The sequence below is a fragment of the Corvus brachyrhynchos genome, unplaced genomic scaffold (assembly GCF_000691975.1).
Source record: "Corvus brachyrhynchos isolate BGI_N302 unplaced genomic scaffold, ASM69197v1 scaffold479, whole genome shotgun sequence".
In the NCBI taxonomy this organism is placed as follows: domain Eukaryota; kingdom Metazoa; phylum Chordata; class Aves; order Passeriformes; family Corvidae; genus Corvus; species Corvus brachyrhynchos.
Genome location: NW_008240089.1, coordinates 546,560 through 566,677, shown reverse-complemented (window position 1 = coordinate 566,677; position 20,118 = coordinate 546,560). Strand labels below are relative to the sequence as shown.

At 52.9% G+C, this 20,118-nt stretch overlaps 1 protein-coding gene across 1 annotated transcript in view; it reads right to left on the bottom strand.

The window, feature by feature from the left end:
* Positions 1-1,380: 1,380 nt before the first annotated feature.
* EFTUD2 (elongation factor Tu GTP binding domain containing 2) overlaps positions 1,381-20,118 on the bottom strand; it is a 21,302-nt gene continuing 2,564 nt past the window's right edge. Inside the window, exons 4-27 of the mRNA XM_008641651.2 lie at positions 19,025-19,100; positions 18,433-18,498; positions 18,143-18,178; positions 17,255-17,345; positions 16,308-16,390; positions 15,685-15,851; positions 14,538-14,662; positions 12,900-12,963; positions 12,450-12,540; positions 11,510-11,645; positions 11,094-11,221; positions 9,872-10,065; positions 9,623-9,734; positions 9,260-9,400; positions 8,715-8,816; positions 8,108-8,190; positions 6,381-6,467; positions 5,998-6,124; positions 5,457-5,544; positions 4,991-5,109; positions 4,496-4,590; positions 3,583-3,736; positions 2,544-2,651; positions 1,381-1,975 (exon numbers count right to left, since the gene is read on the bottom strand). Coding sequence (XP_008639873.1) covers positions 1,880-1,975; positions 2,544-2,651; positions 3,583-3,736; positions 4,496-4,590; positions 4,991-5,109; positions 5,457-5,544; positions 5,998-6,124; positions 6,381-6,467; positions 8,108-8,190; positions 8,715-8,816; positions 9,260-9,400; positions 9,623-9,734; positions 9,872-10,065; positions 11,094-11,221; positions 11,510-11,645; positions 12,450-12,540; positions 12,900-12,963; positions 14,538-14,662; positions 15,685-15,851; positions 16,308-16,390; positions 17,255-17,345; positions 18,143-18,178; positions 18,433-18,498; positions 19,025-19,100 — 2,569 coding nt within the window. The 3' untranslated portion in view covers positions 1,381-1,879. The remainder of the gene's footprint in view (positions 1,976-2,543; positions 2,652-3,582; positions 3,737-4,495; positions 4,591-4,990; positions 5,110-5,456; positions 5,545-5,997; positions 6,125-6,380; positions 6,468-8,107; positions 8,191-8,714; positions 8,817-9,259; positions 9,401-9,622; positions 9,735-9,871; positions 10,066-11,093; positions 11,222-11,509; positions 11,646-12,449; positions 12,541-12,899; positions 12,964-14,537; positions 14,663-15,684; positions 15,852-16,307; positions 16,391-17,254; positions 17,346-18,142; positions 18,179-18,432; positions 18,499-19,024; positions 19,101-20,118) is intronic.

The window sequence follows — 20,118 nt, the reverse complement described above, 5'->3', positions numbered from 1 at the left end:
TCGGGGTTCTGCTCTCCAGGTGCGACCGGCATCGCTGCCCATCCGCGGGTGTCCCCAGGGCCCCGTCCGGCCCCGTTATCCAGCCCTGGAAAGCCCGAGGCTGCGATGATGGATGTCAAACCCGCCCCGAGCAGCTCTTGGCTCCGGAGCCAGGGGCCATCCCCGAGCCCCGGGACGTGCAGAGCAGCACCGAGCACCGCCAGCCCCGGACACTGATCCCGCCGCAGCCCTGGCGGGGGCAATCCAGGCTTTGCTCCAGCAGACGCCTGGCCCGGTCCCTGGGGGCCCAGTTTGGTGCTGGGCTGTACTGGGAGGTGACCCCCAGCGAGGCCATGGGGGTTCCAGGGTTGTATTCTGCTTGCATCAAGCCAGGATTGAGCCCCACTCTCCCCCAGGACAGAGGGGGAACACACCATCAGTGAGGCCGTGGTGCCAGGGCGGATGTGGGAAGTGAGGGGGACTCCCCTGGCAGGAAAGGCTGAGCCTGGTGATAGGGCTGGAGCCCCGGCTCCCTCCTGCTGGGCGATGGGGTGGGGCAGCAGCATGGCCTGGGGGGCAATGCCAGTGTCTGCTGACAGGAAATCCTTCCCTTCCGAGGTTTTGATGCTCCACTCACTGGCCCTGAATTACCCCCCACAACATCCAGTTTCCACAGCCACCCAGCACACAGTGGGATGGCTGGATGTGCTGTCCCGTGGATGCTTCCTATCCCCTGTGCTTACGTCAGCCCAGTGCCCCCAGTTTCCACCAGCAGCTGGCAGGTTTTGGGAGGGAGGGGAGGAGGTTGTCCTTGGCTTTATCCACTGCTCTCCATGTGCTGGTGCCCCAGGGCCATCTCAAGCCCCTCCAAGCGCAGGGATGCTCTGGGACAGGTTCCCAGTGGTGTCTCTGGGATGAACGAGGCTGCCAGGGCCAAACTTGTCACGGCAGCATGGGGGCAGTGCCAGGCCAGCTCAGGCTGGGGGCAGCCAGGGGACAGGGAGGGCAGGAAATGGCCCCAGGAGATGTAAATCAGCCCTGGTTCCACAGCACGTACTTGGGACTGAACTGGGGCAGAGTTCAGAGAGAGAGACAGAGCAGGGGAGAGGAGAGGGAGCACCAAAAACCTTTCAGAGGATGAGCAGCTGATGAAATCCCTGAAAACTCTGCAAGATTGAGTGAGAAAGGAAAAAAATAGGCCTGGGCTGGCTGGTGCGTTCATTACCACAGGAGTGGGATAGCCAGGAGACATGAGTCCTTGGGACTGGGACAGTGCTGAGGCCAGGGGCAACTGGGGCTGAGGATGTGGGAAATCAGGACAGTGTGTACTGGAAGCACTGGGACAGCAGAGCCTCCCCCAGCACTGCCATGTCTGGGCACCATCAGACTAAGCCAAGCCTGGAAGTTTGTACTAAATGTTTACAAGGGTTCAAAAAAAGGGGTACAAAAAGGTGAAAGCACACTCATCTCTCCTCCTGGGGAGGTTGGTAGAAGCAATGCCCCCCCCAGCATCCCTCCCACCAACCCCCCTTTCTCAGCTGCCTGAAATGCTTGACACAGTTGAGGCCCAGTCCTCAGGAATCCATATTCACACTGCTCAGCTCCGTGTGCTGGAGGAGCCTATCCAAAGGGAAAACCTTGCTGGAGGCAACAGCAGCTGGAGCCTGAATGATACAGAGTGGATCAGGGCTCTGGGTCTGGGCTGCTCCCTGTATGGAGAATGCCCACAGCTGGTCCATGAATGCCCAGGGAGACTCCTACAGCCATGGAAGAACAACCTGAGGAGCAGCTCCCTGCCTGCCCTGAGCCTCCAGGAGCCAGAGCTGGGCAAGCAGGGATGGGGAAGGACCAGTGGATGCCAGCCAGGGCTTGGGTCAGCCCCCATGCCAGGGCAGCAGGTTCACATGGGGTAGTTGAGAACGACATCTTGCTTGGCCAGTTCCAGCAACATAGGGTCGTCGAAGAACTTGCTGATGCTCACGTCCTCACTCAGGCCCTGCAGGGTAACACAAAGCCAGGGTTATTCCCCGTACAGCCACTGCCCAGAGAGCCCACTGAAGAGACCCTGGGTCCTGCAGAAAGATAAATTTCCAGGCTCCAATAAAGGCACGAGGTGCTTCTCTGCAGCTTGAGGGCATCTAACAACCCTCAGGAACCTGCAAACGTAGTTTCTGCTGCTGAGTACATTTACCAGCTCACTGCCCTCCCACAGGGGAGCTTGATTCCCTCTGCAGCCCTGGGAGCCCCTCAGCCCAGCTCACTAAACCAGCACAGAAACCAGTTCCTGCTGTTTCTGGTGGACAAGGGGGCTACACCAGGCCACTGAGGGGTCAGAGGGGCTGGGGAGGGAGCGGGGCTCAGCAGAGGCCACAGGATCCTGTTTTTGGCTGGAGTCACTGATGGGACCGACAGGCTCTGACAGGCAGCACGGGCAAGTCCTGGGGCACAAAGGACATCAGACCACTCTGGGAACACAGAGGGGACGTGGCACACCTGAGGGACAACACTGCAAGAGCTCAGCTGCTGGGACAGAGGGACACTACAGGGATTTGTCCCAGACCTACCTTCCTACGCCTGGTCTTGATCATGAACTCCCTGGCCAGGTGTGGGGCTGGCTGCGGCTCCAGCGGCCGGATGACGATGCTCTTGTCCAAGGGGTCACCAGGCACAATCTGAAACACAAGGTCAGGATGTGAGCGCAATGTTGGGGCTGGCTCAACCTCCTGGAGACCCCAGCTGCAACAGGAAACACCCCTGGGCCCCACAGACACCCCAACACCCCGTCTGCTCTCCTGGCACACACAAACTCATGTCACCGCTGGTGATTGTGCCCGTGAGAAGTCACTGATACAGCGCTGAAAACTCCAGCCAAAGACATGTCCCACCTTCCCCAGGGAGTACTGTAAGACCCCTAAACACATCCTAACAGAACAATTCATGCAAGTCCTGGTCAGCACAACCCCCTCCACAAACCAGGCATGCTTATTGTTTCAGAGCTGAGCCTTGGGCTTTGACGTATCAACCTTCAGGCCAGGGCCCAGGGCTCAGACTGCAGCTGCTGCTCTCATGGAGCTGTACCCCAAATCACTGTGCACCTCACAGCTGTGGCTCCCACAGGACCTGATCTGCCCCAGACGGAGAAGTGGCCAGAGAACAGTATTTTGTCCCAAACTTTGTTTCCTGCAGGTTTAAAACACCACTTCTGAGAGGCAAAGCTGAAGAGTGGCACAGATCAAACTTCCTAAGGCAGATCAGTGAGTCTGAGCCCCACACCAAGACTTCTGCTGCCCAGGCTGCAGAGCATGAAGTGGACCCAAACAGGTTCCCTCCTCCCAAGGGGGATGTGCTCTCCCCAGGCACTGCAGGATCCTGACATTCAGCCAGCAGCAGCTTTCAGGGCTCCCTCACTAGGACTGGGAGTGATGGGACTTGGAACAAAGCCCTGGCAGACGTGGACCAGCTGGTGCACAAAGCCTCCCCAAGATCCTTTGAGGATGTTCTCCAGAGCTTTCCTGCCCCGTGGGAGCTGTGGCACTGAGAGCACCTACCTGGTGCCTGATCCCACCTGTCCCTCTTCCCCACCTCCCCAGGGCACGGACTCACCTGCCAGTGGTGGAAGACAGAGAGAGAGAAGGCTTGTCCCTGTGTGTGGGTCCTCAAATCTGTCTCAAACCCAAAGGAATCAATGGCTGGGATGAAGGCTTTGATGGTGTAGAGCGGAGAGCCTGGGATCGGAGCATCCTGCGTCACGTGGCCTCTGCAAACGTGTCAAAGGATTGGTCTTCCTTTGTGTCACAGAGTCATGGAATGGGCTGGATGGGAAGGGACCTTGAACCCCACACAGCTCCATCCCCTCTACCGTGGGCAGGGACACCTTCCCCTATCCCAGGGTGCTCCAAGCTCCATCCAACCTGGCCTTGGACACTTCCAGGGATCCAGGGGCAGCCACAGCTGCTCTGGGCACCCCCACCCTCACAGAGAAGATTTTCTCCCCAGTATTCCATCTAACCCTGCCCTCTGGAAGTGGGAAGCCATTCCCCCTTTCCCTGGCACTCCAGGCCCTTATCCAGCTCTCCTGGAGCCCCTTTAGGCACTGGAAGGGGCTCTAAGGTCTCACTGGAGCCTTCTCTTCTCCAGGCTGAACCACCCCAGATCTCCCAACCCGTTTTTATAGGGAAGTCGCTCCAGCCCCCTGAGCATCTTCCCAGCCTCCTCTGGAGCCACTGGAAGAGGCCCAAGTCCTTCCTGTGCTGGGGTCCCAGGTCTGAGCACATGCCTTTGTACCTTCTCCTCTCTGACACTCAGGAAGAACCAGGCACAACCCAAAGGCTGTGCATGATCTTGAACATCCCTCCCCGCACTGCTCAGGGCCAGGATCAGTCAGGAGGCTTCCAGCTGTCACTTCATGCAGACTTCACCCTCTGCACCAGTGCCAGGACTGTGGAACTCTCCAACAGCCCAGATGCCAACGCTGCTGCTTTGCAAACCCCCACTGCTGGCAGCGGGAGCGGCTCACCTGCGCCGGGCCAGCACCGTGTACACGGCGGACACACAGTCGGCAGGGGCCTGCACCTCCACGAAGTAGTAGGGCTCCATCAGGCGAGGGGTGGCCTGTGAGGGGACAGGGACACGAGCCACTGAGCACCAGCACCGGCACAGCTCAAGTTCTCTGGTCAAACCCAGTGCCTGATGGGATTACAGGGATCCTGCTGCCCCATGGCTGCCCAAACCAACATCACAAACACTGGAAGGACATTTTTTTCCCTCTGGCCATGAGTCACATGCCTCTCTTCTGCCCATGCCCACCCTTGCCAGCAAGCCCAGCAGGAGCAAGAAGGGAAGAGCGAGCAGAAGCACACCAGTTTCCATCCAGGCTGGAACATGACTGCCTGCAGGACTCGTGTGCCAGCCCACACGGGCGCTGGGGACACTCATGGGTGAATGAGTCAGTGTGAACCCACATCCCGGGGCAGATCCGTGGGGACCAGCCCAGCACACAGCAAACCCTCACCATGAGGAAGGCAGAGTACACAACCCTGCGGGCTGTGGGGATGATCTGCCCTCCACCTCGGTGCAAGGGCTCCTGAGCAATCACCGCGTCCAGGATCTTGAACTTCACGTTGCGGATCACTGCGAAGGGAGAAATGACAGCCAGTGACCCCAGGGGACGTCTCTGCCAGCACCAACCACATCCCCAGATGCCCAAATGCCCAGAGCCACCAGCAGTTCTCCTAAATTTAATTCCAGCAGGGAAAGCATGACCACATCATAACCCTGCATATCAGAGAATCACGGAATGATTCGGGTTGGAAGGAGCCTTGAAGCTGATCTAGTCCAACTCCTTGCCACGGGCAGGGACACCTTCCACTAGACCAGGCTGCTCCAAGCCCTGCCCAGCCTGGAACACCTGACTGCTTAGAGATGGAAGAATTCAATCAAGACCTCATTATCTCAATTTCCCCGTAGGTCCCACTTACATTCATCACAGAGGGGCCCTTCCCTGGTCCCCCACTGGAAGCCCTGCACGATGCTGTCCTTCACCGAGCCCAGCAGAGACTTGTCTACCTAGAAACAGACAGACAGACAGACAGACAGACAGCTTCAGAGACCACACCTCATCACAGCTACTAACACACATTACCCAGTGTTTAAAAGCCAGTTTCCAAAAGAGCAGCAATGTCCCCATGTGCCCCCAATGTCCACTCCTCCCTCCACAGCTCAAGAGCATGAGCATTATGTAATTTCTAGAGCACTATAAATTAAGAGACAATGTTTTGGTGATCCTGAAAGGCAGGGCCATTAGTTGCAAATTTTGGCAATTTGAGGACATTGGCCCAAACAGCAACACCTGAAAAATAACAGGTGACCTGGTAACCAGTGTAGGATCATCGTGGGGGAAGTGCAGCAGGTCTGAGCTGTGGCAAACAATGAACACCCCAAAGGCACCAGGGCCTTGCTGAAAGTTCTGGGAGAAGTGGGCACCTCCTGGCACCACAGAACGAAGGTCTCACTCCTCACCTCTGAGGGCAGGGTGTCATCTACCAGGATGTTTGGGCCAGTGGCATCTGGCCCGAAGGCCCAGATGGAACGGGCAGCCAGCAAATCCCAGTCGTATTTGGTCTGGAAGAATTCACCCAGCTTCTTTCTGATAGGAGAGAATGGGAAGAAGCTTTAGGAACAAGAATCCAACCTGCAGTCAGGACATATTTACAACCCTGTTCCCTTCAGGCACAAAACAGTCCCAGCCAGGGATGCTCACGGACTGGCTGGCACGAAAATCAGACCAGGATCTCTGCCTAGAGGCTGCTGCCTGATACTGTGCACCCTGCAGATCCCAGCATTCCCTTTTTCCCCAGTTATTTACTTTTGGCTGGATTCCTGCTCTCCCAGATCACTCATACCTGTTCCACGTGATCTGCACCACTTCGTTCTCAATGTCCTCTGCCAGTCCCTTCTCCAGGGGCTCAGCAATCATCGTGATCTTGTTCCTGAGGAGAGACAGTCACGACCAGCCACAGTGAGGGAAATGGGAGTAACTGGGAAGACCTCAGGGACTGGCAGCCCTGCACTGCCAAGAAAGACACTGAGGGGCTGGAATGTGTCCAGGGAAGGGAACGGAGCTGGGATGGGGCTGGAGCCCCAGGAGCAGCTGAGGGAGCTGGGGGGGCCCAGCCTGGAGCAAAGGAGGCTCAGGGGGAACCTTCTGGCTCTGCACAACTCCCTGACAGGAGGGGGCAGCAGTGGGGGGGGGTTGGGCTCTGCTGCCAGGGAACTAAGGACAGGATGAGAGGAAGCAGCCTCAAGATGAGCCAGAGGAGGTTTGGGTGAGATATTAGGGAAAATTTCTACACAGAAAAGGTTGTAAAGGCCTGGCACAGGTAGTGGTGGAGTCATCATCCCTGGAACTGTTCAAAAAACACATGGATGTGGCACTTGTAGACATGGTTTAGTGGTGAACATGATGGTGGTGCTGGCTTGACAGCTGGACTTCATTTAGGGTCTTTTCCAACCTTAATAACTCCACCATTCTGTGACTCTCTGACTGCACCCAGCCTGGACGCAGTTGGGTTGATGAAGCCACCTGCACCCATTGCTGTTCCTGTGTTCTTGTGAACACAGCCCAGGTGCTCAACAACTTCTCTCTGAAGCCTGTTCAGCCCCAGAAAGAGACAGCTGAGGGACAGCCTGGCTCCAGCCCTCCTGTCCCATGTCCAGCCCCTGTCCACTGCAGGAGGGAGCCCATGGGCCAGGCAAAGTGCCTCTGGGGGCTGTGTCTGACACACCAGATGCTGCCTCAGAGAACCCTCCAACACCTGAAACCCGCCCCCAGCACAGGTCATTCCATGTGCCCAGAACATCAAAGCCTGACCTAAGACTGGGAACAACCTGGTCTGGTGGAAGCTGTCCCTGCCCACAGCAGGGGCTGGAACTGGATGGTCTTTAAGGTTGCTTCCAACCCAAACCATCCTGTGATTCCATGAAGACTGGAACCTCTCTGTTCCCAGAAATAAGGAAATGCCAAACATGGCAAGATTGTCTCAGAATAAAGGAAGGCAAGAAGAACAGAAACCACAGGGGAACACAGGAGAGCCAATGTCAGCAGATCATGATTTCTCTGAAAATTCAGGTATGGCAACAATCCTGTGCACAGAGATCTCCATGTTCCCTCCCAGGCCTCCCTCTTTCAATCACATGCACTGTGAGGTGTTGGAGGAAGGAGATGAGAGCAGCTGAAAGGCTCCAGGGCATCACTGGGAAGAACAAATCCAAGATTATGTATGGATAAGAGAAGAGCTTTGGCTCATAAAATTGTTTGGGGATTTACTGAAGGCAGCACGGGGCCCTTTGGCACCAGGATCCCAGAACAGCTCTCACAACTGCTGAGGTGTGACACTTAGGTAAAAAGGAGGATGTGGATCTGTTTATTCCCTCCATTCTCAGAGCTCCTACACAGCACAGGAACATCCCTGGGACTCTGGTGTGTTCCTGAGGAGCTCAGGTCAATGGGACACTGCTCACTCAGGCATGTGCCACTTGTGTGGACAACAGCCAGTGGGAACAGCCCCCTTGGAGGGGACAGACCCTCCCTCTGCCCCCTCCCATGCCCAGCTTGCCCAGGGGCCCTTACTTCTTGTTGGGTGTCTCAGCAAAGCACTTCAGGGAGGATGTTTCCACCACTGTCTCACAGAATGTCACCACTGGATCAGCCACCTACAAGAACAAAAGGTTTGTAAGGTTTCCAGTATTTTTTTGTTTGTAAAAAGACTGTTTGAAACCTCAGAACACCTACAAGGAAAAACCTACAAGGAAAAACCGGTTCAGCTGGCAGTGTTTTAAATCAGTGTCGTGTATGAAGCACTGAGGCTGCACAGGCAGCTTCACTAATTTCTTCATTCAAATGAGACAGGAGAATTTAAATCCAATTCCAGGTATGAAAAATTCTGCTAAATTTATTTATTTGATGCTAGCCAGGCAATGGCTGAAGCACAGGGGAAGGCTGGAATATGGAAAACTCCTCTCCAAGCCCGTGTGCAGTCTCTCAGTCCCAGTGGTGTCACAGTGAGGCTCTAAGAGGCCCTTTTACACCCTAACAGCTTTTTTTTATTACTTTTATAGGAGCGTGACAAAATCCATGCTGTATGTTCAGGCAGGTTCATTTTCTCATCGTTCTGAGACAGGGAAACAAAACCCTGTCCAGGGTTTCCAGTGGGAAAAGCCCTCTCTCATTCCCTCACCTTGATGTCAATCTCGGAGTACATCTTGCGCAGATCATGCATCACACAGTCCAGGTACAGCTCTCCTGTTCCCAGGATCACGTGCTCCCCAGACTCTTCCACCTGGAAGACAAGAGAGGGATTCAGCTGGCAGCCCCCCTGCTCACAGCTCCTGCCTGCTGGGCTCCTACTCGAGCCTGAGGAAGGATCAGCCTTAAATACACTGGTTGGAGTCAGAACACCCCAAGGAAAGCTCCCAGAGCCTTTTCCAGGTCGGAGTGCTGCTGGGCTCTGCAGAAAGCTGCTTCCCTGGCACAGCAGGGTGGGTGTTTTTCTGCTGGATTTACACTTTTCTGCTATTTCTACATAATTTATGAGATCAACTGAAACAGCACGGAAAGACCCACAACAAACATAACCTATAGTAAAAAACGGATTATTTTGAAGCTCAGCCCAGAGGCTGCCCCCAGCACAGGCTGGAAACACCCACGCACACAGAACCACAGAACAGTTAAGGCTGGAAGGGACCTCTGGAAATCATCTAATCCAACTGCCCCCAGCAGTACCTTGGTTGTAAGTGAGGGGTAGCTCTTGTTGACTTTGCGGAGACCATCGAGCATTTTGGGCAGCTCTGAGGGGTTCACTGGCTCCACGGCTATTTTGATAACAGACGTGGTGTTGAACTTCAAGGGACGGAAGATCTGAGCCTGCAACCAGAGAGGACAAAGAGCTGAAACTGCATCCCTTTATGTCCTCAGGGTAAGACACAGTATGTGAAGCTCTTCTCTCTCCCTCAGTGGCTCTTGTGCCCTGGCACTGTGGCAGACAGGGATTCTTTAACCCCACCAGCTCCCACCAGGGGAGCTTTTGGGATGTAGCCCATCACCTGCCTCCCTGGAAGGCTGAGCAATGCCAGCCAGGCACGGTACCTCCTCATTGCCCCGAGGCTCCGTCACTGTCGCCGTCTTCACTATGGGCTGGTCCACGCCCTCGATCAGCACCCAGTTGCCAGCAGGAACCCTGTTCACCTCAATGTGATACCTGAAAGGCAGGAGAGCACCACTGCAGGCTCAGACCTTCCAGTGCCGCCCTCCTCCCTCTCCCTGGCAGCTCTCCCTCCCTCCCAGTCCCTCAGCTGACTCCTCTCCCAACGAGCACATTGCCAGAGCTTCCCGTACCTTGCAACGGAGATCCAGAGGCGTCCAACGGTGCAGATCTGGGAATCCTCCTCATCTTCCAGGGTGTAGTTTTCCCCAAGGACCTTCACAGGCTGCCCAGCGTGGATGGTGCCGCTGAGCACCCTGCCAAAGGCGTGGAACTGAACACCATCATCAGTGCTGTACATTTTGGTTGTGTGACACATCAAGGGACCCTTCCCGTGACACAGAGAGAGCGAAATGAGCCTCTTTCAAAACACAGTCAAGAAACTGACACAGACCTGGCGGGACTGGACTTTGATGATCCTTGTGGATCTCTTCCAACCCAGAATATTCTATGATTTGTGGATAAAAGGGATTAATGGGCTGGAATTTAGAAATAATTGTTTTGATTTGCCAAGTCCTTTAGTTCCTGGCGCTTGAAGCCCTGCATCTCCTTGCCCTGTATGGAAAGCCCTGGAATGACCATGGTGGACTCTTCTGGAGCTCCTGTCCTTATTCTTGTAGAGCAGCAAATAGTGGTTGGGACAAAGCCATGAGGAGAAATGTCACCTGCTGGCCTGCAAACCTACTCAGGGCAAAGCACCTGAGCCCCCCCAGATCACAGCTTCCAGTGCCACAAGGTCACTTCACACTAGTGATGTGGTGACAGTCACCACTGTGGAGTTTAATGTGGATAATCACAACTCATTAAAAAAAGATATTTAATTTTCTCTGCAGACATCAGAGCAAAAGTCGCAGGCAAATTCCTCACTCAGCTGCCAGCGTTGGTGGCTCCAGACAACTCTGAATGACAGCTCAGTGCAAGCTGTTGGAGGAGGAAGGGTTTGCAGGGCTGGGAGAGGAAAGGTGCTGACTAACTAACACAGGGTTATTTTTATCAGCACCATGCAGTTTTTTAGAGTTTGGAGAGAGAATCAAACTTCAAGGAAAAGGGACAAAAAGACTGCAAAAGGACACAAAACCACCCTGCAGCTCCCACGTGCTCTGGAGTCCTGACCTAGTCCTGTTCCTCTCTGAACACTGTGAAACAATTCCCTCTCTCCAGGGCTGCCCTGGCAGGCAGCTGAAGCTCCTTGGAGCGAAGAGATTTGTTCCAGTGTCGGATGAGAGGTTTCAGAGTGCTGCAAGTCAAATCTGTGCAGATGGCTGGCTGGGAGGCAGCTGCCCTGGCAGGACAGGGGGAGCAGGGCCTGTTTGCCTTGGTTTTGCACACTCAGAGTCAACACAGGAGTCTCCTTACGTCAGGGTCGCACTCGCTCATGGCCTCCCCCAGGTCGGAGTCCACGCCGCCGGTGTAGGTGTGCTCGATTTTTGTCTTGGCCCCCACCTTCGGGGAGGGGATGTGCTGCACACACATGTCCACAAAGCCTGCAACAGGAACACTTGGTGAGGAAAAGGTTAACCAGTGTGGAGGAAAGAAACGGACTCCATAAACACAAGGCAAAGCCAGGGTGACTGCAGCACACGCAGCAGCAGGGAAGAGGTGAGCAGTGTCCAGGCTGTCCTAGGGGCAAGTGGCCTCATAGTTTAGATTTGGGAAACTGAGCAGGATCTGTGCAAGTTAGCACTCCTTGGCCAAAATATAACCCTTGACTCTTGGTGTGAGGTATTGGGGACATAAGGAGGATTGTGGAGGGGAAGACAAACAGCTTTTACCTGTGAACTCCCCAAAGAACTTCTTGCAGACAAGCCGCAGGAGGGGCCGGATGTTCAGTTTCAATTCCTCCTTGGTCAGGTGGATGCCAAGCTCATCCAGAGTCCTGGGCAGGGTCGTGTCCACGTCCCCCACCACCTGCAAGACAACAAGTCCCACTCTCAGGTTCACTGTAGGGGTCCCTGTCAGTAGTTCCCCAGTGCAGCATCACACACCAGCCACCACCCTCAGGGCTCTGCACCTGCACTGCTTTAGAGCTCATACGAGAGCCAGATGGGTCAAATCAGAGAATCATGGACTCATTAAGGCTGGAAAAGCTCTCTAAGATCATCGAGGCCAATCATTCCCCCAGCACTGCCAAGGCCACCACGAACCCATGTTAGTCCCCAAGTGCCACATCCACATGGCTTTTAAGTCCCTCCAGGCATGGTGACTCCACCACTGCCCTGGGCAGCTGTGCCAGGACTGGATAAGCCTTTGGGGGAAGAAATTTTCTCTAATCTCCAATCTAAATCTCCCTTGCACAACCTGAGGCCATTTCCTCTTGTAATGTCCCTTGTTCCCTGGGAGCAGAGCCCGACCCGCCCCTGGCTGCCCCCTCCTGTCAGGGAGTTGTAGAAAGCAACAAGGTCCCCCCGAGCCTTCTTTCCTCCAGGCTGAGCTGCCCCAGCTCCTCCTCATCCCACTTGTGCTCCAAGTCTTTGCTCCAAGTCCAAGCACTGTCACTTGGCTGTATCAAAGCACATAAGGAAGAGCAAGGACTGTTCTATTCACTGCAAATACGGGGCTGCATTTGCAAGAAATAACTATTGCTCTAAGCCCACCCTGTGCAGATTGGGACAGGAGAGTCCCACAGACACCAGACCCACCAGCCACCTCCCAGTGCCCAGCCCCAGCTGCTCCTGCCTGGAGCTGTGGGAGGGAGAATGACGCACCACAGACCTGAGCCAAGATCTTGTACAGGGGCTCCAGAATGAACTCCACAAAGCTGCGCTGGGAACTGCTCGTCGGGGCCTTTTTGGTGAACTTGCGGCTGTTGGAGACCAGAGAGGTGAGGAGCAAGAACTGCAGCCTGCCAGCTCCCCTACACAGCCTCTGCTCCTCCCAGCTCCTCCTCTGCTCCCTCCCCATCCCCTGCAAAGCTGTCAGGGACATGTGGGCCAGGCTCACTCCAGATGAAGGCCAGAGGAGCCTCTCTGCTCCTGCTTGCAGGATTCAGGAGGACCATGCAGATTCACACCAGGCAGGAGGCCTGACTCAACCCTTCCCTATGATTCCCACAGGATCATAGGATCAGGAGTGACCTTGGGATGGTCATCTAGTCCACATTTTACAGGGAAAGGAGGGAAAACCCCAGGAATAAAGCAACAGACATTTGAAGAGGATTCTTACGTCTTCGGGTTGAAGTAGATGTCGCCCCAAAGCCGCTTCGCAAACTCCTGGTAATTGATGTCTCCTAAAGGAAAGAGCAAATGAAAAAGTCTCTCAGATGTCACTGCATTTCTTTTAGCTTAGAAATCTTTATGTTTTGGCTTTTAAAACAAGCCTGAGGATTCAATTTAATGAACTGATGCTGATGAATGAATGCCTCGTCCCAGTTCTGAGTGAAAGATTAAATGCTGTCCTGGGGAGACCAGGCAGAGATGAGCAGAAAGAGTCCACTGGGGATGTCCCCAGCAGCCCAGGGACACTGCAGATCACAGACTTCCCAGGAACACTCCAGTTCTCTGCTACCCACGGGGTCAGAGCTGAGGAGTGCTGCAGGAGCCCAGCTACATCTACATCTGCTGCACTTCCAAATGGGAACGCTGTGACTGCTGCTGCAGTGCCAAGGTGCTGGAACGGCCTCCACCCCTCGGCCCTGCAGGCTCAGCACCAGCATTTTCTGCCCCGCTGAACATCTCCAGGCTCCTTTCTCTTTCTCAGGAAGCACACAGCCAAACATCCAGTGCTGAAGGTGCAGTGCAGTGCTGGCTGTCACAGTGAATTTACAAATACCAGGACAGGGTGAGAACCTACAGCAGGTTCCAAACGAGCTTTTGCTGTGGGCAGATGTGTGAACACAAGGAGTTTCCTGGTGGCTGCAGTCTGGACACTTAAGCTGCTCTAACTCCTGTAAGCTGACGTGTGGTGGCTGCCCATACAATCCCTGGTGACCAGAATCCAGTATTCCCAACTCCAAGAACTCAGCTCCTGCCTGCCCAACCTGGTTGGCATCTCCTGCCAACTGTGCTGTCCTCAGCCCCCCAAGGAGGGGGTCTCACCCCAGCAGCTCTGAGTTAACGCTGTGACACCCAGGGAGTTCATTTACTGCTCCCAACTCTCAGGACATGTGACAGTCCTGACACCATCAGTCCCTGACCTCTACAACTTCATCCTCCCTCAGGCCAAGTTCTCTGCAAGAGCTGGCCCAGCTGCTTTACAACCTCCTTCTTCCCCTGCTCATGGCTCCTACAGATCCCCAAATTCCCCAGTGGGGGACTTCAAAAACCTGGGCTGTGCAGCTGCTAATGCCAGCACAGAGCCTGCTGCTACACGCAGGAGATTGCCTTGAGTGGGCACCTGGGGAGCAGAAAATTAAATCCAAGCCAGAAGAAGACAGTTTCTTAAAAAAGAAAGAGGGCAAGAGTGCAAAACCTTGTGGGCCAAGCTTGTGCCCAGCTGCAGCTGAGTCTCGGACTTTTGGGAAAAGGCAGGGAGAGCTTAACTGCTTCACTCCTGAGCTGCTGCTGAGGAGGCAAAGCACAACGCACACACCTGCCTTCAACTGCTTGTTATTCCTGCTTAGGGTATGTGTAAAATCTTGGCTTCTGACTCAAGAAACATTTATCAGGAGAAAATATCTTGCTAAAACTGTGGTTTTGCTTTTTAACCCCCGAGGCTCAGCTCTGCAGCACCACTCAACTCCCAACAACTCCAGAACACAAACACTGGCCGTGTGCAGAGGAAGCTGAACTGCTTCAAAAACCTCCACAAGAAAGGTTGGGGAATGAGATGTTGAAGTGCATCAGGTTTCTGGCTAATCCTCACCATATGTGTCTGCATAAATCTTTGCAAAAGACCCCAGTGTGAAGCAGATGCTGTACTGAGAGCTGGAGAAGCACACGTTCCCCAGAAGGGGAGACAGCACGAGGTTCTCGTCGGTGGAATACATGCTGAGAGGAGAAAAATAAAACCAAATCAATGTTATGAACCAAAGAAGACACTTCAACCCACTTCCCACACCCAACAGCAGTATGTGACAGGCAAGGAGCCTGCATTGCCAAAAAGCATCTTTAAACAGGCTGCAGCTTGCTTGCCATCAGAATCTCAGGGTCAGGAACATTTTCTGCCTATAAACTTCAAAGCATTAATGTGCAAAGATTTAAAGATCCTGGAACTAAAAAATTACCAGCACAAACGCTTCAGATTTTTTTATCTGGGAGAATTTTTCTTCCCATGAAAAAGCAGCCAAGTTGGTCAACCAAGTAAGGGAAAAAATAATACAGGGATAGGATTTAATCAAAACAGGTTTAATGAGCTCACAGCCGTGCTAGGCAGGGTGAATTACCCTGCTCCCAAGCTGCCTGATGCCAGCACACACTGAACAGAGACATGCCAGGGAGCTTGTGTGCAAATCCACACACACTTGAAGGGCAGAATGCTGTCAAAAAATCCCTGGATGCAGAAGAACCCACAGAAACCATGCATGGCTACCAAGATGTCCCTCCCTTCCCTGAGCAGGGCTGGCAAAAGATTTGACTGTGTCAGTATCATAATCCTTTTTTAGGAGTTGGGATAGCAAATCCTCTTTTAGATTTGTAGCAAGTATTTAGGAGCTTTGAGACATCTCAACCTCCAATTTGGGATACAACCTGGATAATTTCAGTGTACTTGAGACATTTGGGAGCACAAATTCCCTGCTCTGGTCATAGGTCCACTTTCCCTGCTTTTTAATAGAGGAAAAGTGAAACGGGGTGGGGGAAATGAAATCCCCTGGGGCTTGGCAGGAAGAGCCAGTCCTGCTTAATTCAATGTATTGGCTGAGATGAACTTCCAGTGGTTCTTCCTGGCCCATTTTTTATGATTGAACATATCAAGAGACAAACTGATGAGTTTTCAGGCACATGTGGGGCTCATTGAGAGCCATGGCACAGGGACAGCAAGCATTAACAATGCATCACCCGAGCACCCTCACCTGATCAGCCCATTAACTTCATCTACGATGTGTCTGAGTTTGTAATAAGCATCTGTGGGGGGCAGTTTCAGCTCCAGGATGAGTCTGTCGATCTTGTTGATGCACACAGTCACTGCCAGCCTCTCCTGCACCGCGTGCTTGATCAGCCTCTCTGTGTTCAGCATCACCTGTGGGGAACAGCGAGCTCAGAGCCCCAGGAAAGCCTCCACAAAATGCTCTCTGGGGCGTGAGAGGCAACCAGTGACCCTTATTCTGCTGCCAGGCTGCAGAAAAGCCCCAGCTCAGCAACCAGCAATCAGTTAACTCTCCTGAAATTCAGAAATAAGTGCCAACCCAACCAAATTCCTTGAATCCAACCCTGTGGACATCTCTGATATAAATAACCTGCTCAGTTGTAGGTATCATGGGGATGGAGATGCACACAAGTCAGACAATCAGCCTACGGGCCACAGCATCAATCAGCCTGGACACAGCAGCCAGAGGCTTGGCTGCCCTCGCTTCCCAAACCGTCCTCCAAAAACCCTTCACCCCAGAAAGCTGAACCCATCCCAGGCCTTCATGCTAAGGCAGAAGCAAAGACTCCAGAGGGAGGGATGTGACCCCCAGGAGAAGGTGGCACTCACCCCCTCGGCCGCGTCGATGAAGAGCACGACGCCATCCGAGATGCGAAGGCCGGCTGTCACCTCGTCAGAAAAGTTCACGTGACCTTCAAAACCACACAAAGGTGGGCAGTGAGAAGCACAGTGAGCCCTGGTGCAGCAGCAGCACACAGGGTGGGAAGCTGGGGGGCTCTGCAGATGCCTCTGGCTGCTGGTAGCCAGAGAGGCAGAACGGAGATGGCTCCTCCTGAGGCAGGGACCTGGGAGCAGCTGCCAGAGCTCCCCATGGGGATTCAGCTTCAGCTCTAATGCTATTTTTTGAGAATGCACACAACAATGTGTTAAACAGGCACTTTTCCTCACATTTGTGACTGTTTTCCCCACAGCTCTGTGCAAGTACTTTGGGAAAAGGAGGAAGATTTCTTCTCAAAGACAACAGATGCTTCTCCCCCCAGCCTCCTCCTGCGCTCTTACTTCCCTCATCCTGAGCTGTGGCTCAGCAGATGTGTCCCAAGACCCTCTTTCCTAAAGTTTCTTACAAGCTGATCTGTGATTATGTTCCCTCCACAGGAGCCTGTCAGAGGCTTGAGGAACTTGCTGAGTCTCACTGTGGGGCAACAGCATTTGAGCAAAGCAGGGTGCCCCTGCACATGGCAATACCTGGGAAAGGAAATTCTACCTGTGCTGCTTGAGTGAAACACCTCTTCAGCCTCACCAGCCCTCACTTAAGCCAGCTAATCACAAACAGAAGCCTGACTTCTCCCTGCTCATGGCAGGGGCTTGGAACTAGACAGACTTTAAGGTCCCTTCACGCCAAAGCATCCTGGGGCATTATGGGTCAGTACTGCTGGAAGTGACTTCACAGGAATGAACTCAGCTGAAGGCTCAGGACTAGGCTGGGATCAGCTATAAAAAGTACAGAACAAAGCTAAGTGCTTCCCAGAGCAGGATTTTCAGGATTGCACAATCACCTGGAGTGTCAATGATGTTGAAGAGGAAAGACTTTCCTTTGGTGTCCGGCAGAACAATCGTCACTGGGGTGCTCTTGATCCCCACCCCCCTCTGAAACACAGGAAACCAGGAATACAGGTAAAAGAAAAAACAAATAAAAGGACCACTATGTACAGATGCAGAAGAAGATCAAGGAAAAACCAGAAAGGTGAAAAGAAGTAAACATCCATCCAGGACATCCTGGAAGAGAGTAATAACCTCAGATCACTGAAGTGCCCAGCTCTCCCATCCGTACTGGTCAGACTGGTGAGCCACCACTACACCCTCCACACCTGATTTCAGCTGAGGAGGCAATACCCGAGACAGACTGTGGGTGTTTGTTTGTGCTTTCACCCTCTGCTGCCACCCAGTTACACCTCAAAGCACAAGACTTGATCACACAGTATAAAGTAGAACTTTAAGAAGAGGAAAAAAAAGTGTTTCAAAGAATTGTTCTGGTCACGACACAAAATAACATTCCCACTTATGCCCAACCACATGGAGTCAGAGCTGAGGAAAACAAAGAGAAATGTATTTATTTTGAAATAGGTTTTTTTCCTCATCTACCACTGCTGCAAACCCCTTCCTCCTCTTTCTCTCAAAGAAAGTAAGAATTACCCCCAGATTGGGGTGACTCTGCTGTAGATTTAACATTACACAGGTTATAAAATCATACATGGAGATGAGGGAAGGAAGTTAGATCAGGAGTCTTCCTGAGGCAAACAAGAGGAGCAGATTGTTTTACTGATAAAAAAAATAACCAAAATGTGGAAGGCACAGAAAGGCGTTAAAATGGATGAGGAAACTGCCTACAGCAACTGTGAGTAAAGCATGAGGCAACTGGATAAAATCACTACAAAACCACTCACCTCCTGCTCTGTGAACAATATATCAGTGTAGCAGAGCTGCAAAGGCAAAACAAAAATTAGAGTCTCACATTTTGGTATCAGACATTCAGTCTGAAGCAGGACACAGTAACTCTGACACATCACTAAGGTGACAAGTAAGTGACAGAAGCAGAATTAGGACTGAGGTCTGGCTTCCCAATCCTACATTCCAGTCACTGAACCACCTTGTCCCCATGCACAGTCACCCTCCCTCAGGGTGTAAAAGCCACCCCGTGTTCCCCAGGGCAGGAACACCCCAGGAGCTCACTCACATCCTGGTCGTAGCGCTTCCGGATTTCCGGGTGCGTCTGTTCTATCAGGCAGTCAACAAAACACGTCTGGAAAAGAGCAGAGACAGGAGGAGCCTCCCTTCAGACAGACACAAACACAGCCCCATCCCTCCAGCAGCAGCACAGAGCACGCTGAGCAGGATACTGCAAAACCTACAAATTCAACCCACAAAAAAATCTACACATTCCACAGGGAAATGCAGCGCCAGGACAAGGGGGAATGGCCTTAAGCTGGACGAGGACAAGAAATTCCTCCCTGTGAGGGTGGGCAGGCCCTGGCACAGGGTGCCCAGAGCAGCTGGGGCGGCCCCTGGATCCCTGGCAGTGTCCAAGGCCAGGCTGGACAGGGCTTGGAGCACCCTGGGATAGTGGAAAGTATCCCTGCCCGTGGCAGGGGGTGGGACTGGATGGGCTTTAAGGTCCTTCCAACCCCATCCATCCTTGGATTCTATAAATAAGTGCATGAGCAGGAGGAGCAGAAGGTGCTGCTGCAGAGAACCAGGGGCCAGGAGGGCTGGCAAAGCAAACAGAGAGGTCACCATCACCACTCCTGTACTTTGGATATTCCCAGTACCTTGCCATGGTGAAGGTGCCCACACAGAGTCACATTCCGGATCAGCTCCGAGTTGTCCATCAGATCTGCCAGGAAACTGCAGCAACAAAACACAAAAGACTGTTGGAGGCTTCTGCTGTGTCTAAGAAAAGCAGGTGCCGCTTCAGCTACATTTTCTATCCAAGGTGCCCCCTGAATCCCCGCCAAACTTTTATCCTGCCAATGCCCTGCGGAGGAAGAATCCCACTTTCCAGATGGGGAGGACAAGAGAGTTGGAGTCCCAGACAGATGGCAGTGGGTGGGAGGATACGGAGCTGGTAAAGCTGCCAGCAATGGAATATTATTGAATATTTTCCTTCTCTTCTAGTCAGTACTGGAGCAAAAGTCACATCCATGTTCTCAGATGATGAAGCACTTCCACTGAAACCATGGCAGGCAGGCAGGTAAACCATGGTACTGGATAACAAGCACCCCACGGAGCTTTGAAAGCAGCCAGGGGCTCCACAGACCATTAATTCTGATTTTCAAGTCTTAATACAGTGACATTCCAGGGACTCAAGGAATTAAGTCTTTTTCAAATCAGAAGCTGAGCTGGGTAATGATGAGCTAGTCACTTCTGGATGGATGCTGGCCAAAAGATAATTGAGATCCTAAATTACCACCCCTAAAAAATAATGGGAGGCTATAAAACATGCAGCCACTGCCAGAGGCTTGCAGAGAGTAAGTGCTGTCAAATAATCTCCTTTTTAAACAGATTAAATTTTCACTGATGCAATAGACTTCTTAATGTCAAATGTTTTGATTAAGAGCTAAAAAATACAGCAATCAATACTAACCCCGATTAAAACCTTCCTAATTGGTCTGAAAATAAGGCTAAATGGGAAATCAATACCAAGCTTGCAGGTTTCTGGCTACATCCCACAAGGAATTTCTCTTGGCCCCATGCTAACCATTTATATCAACAAACAGGAAGAAAAGGAATTAATTACAAATGGAATGAGCAGAGCACACAGGAATCAGGGAAGGGGTGGATAATGCAGAGCCCAGGTCAGCGACTGAGCCAAAGCAAGGGCTGAGAAAAACCAGCCCCAGCAGCTCTTGGGCTCTACTCCAGC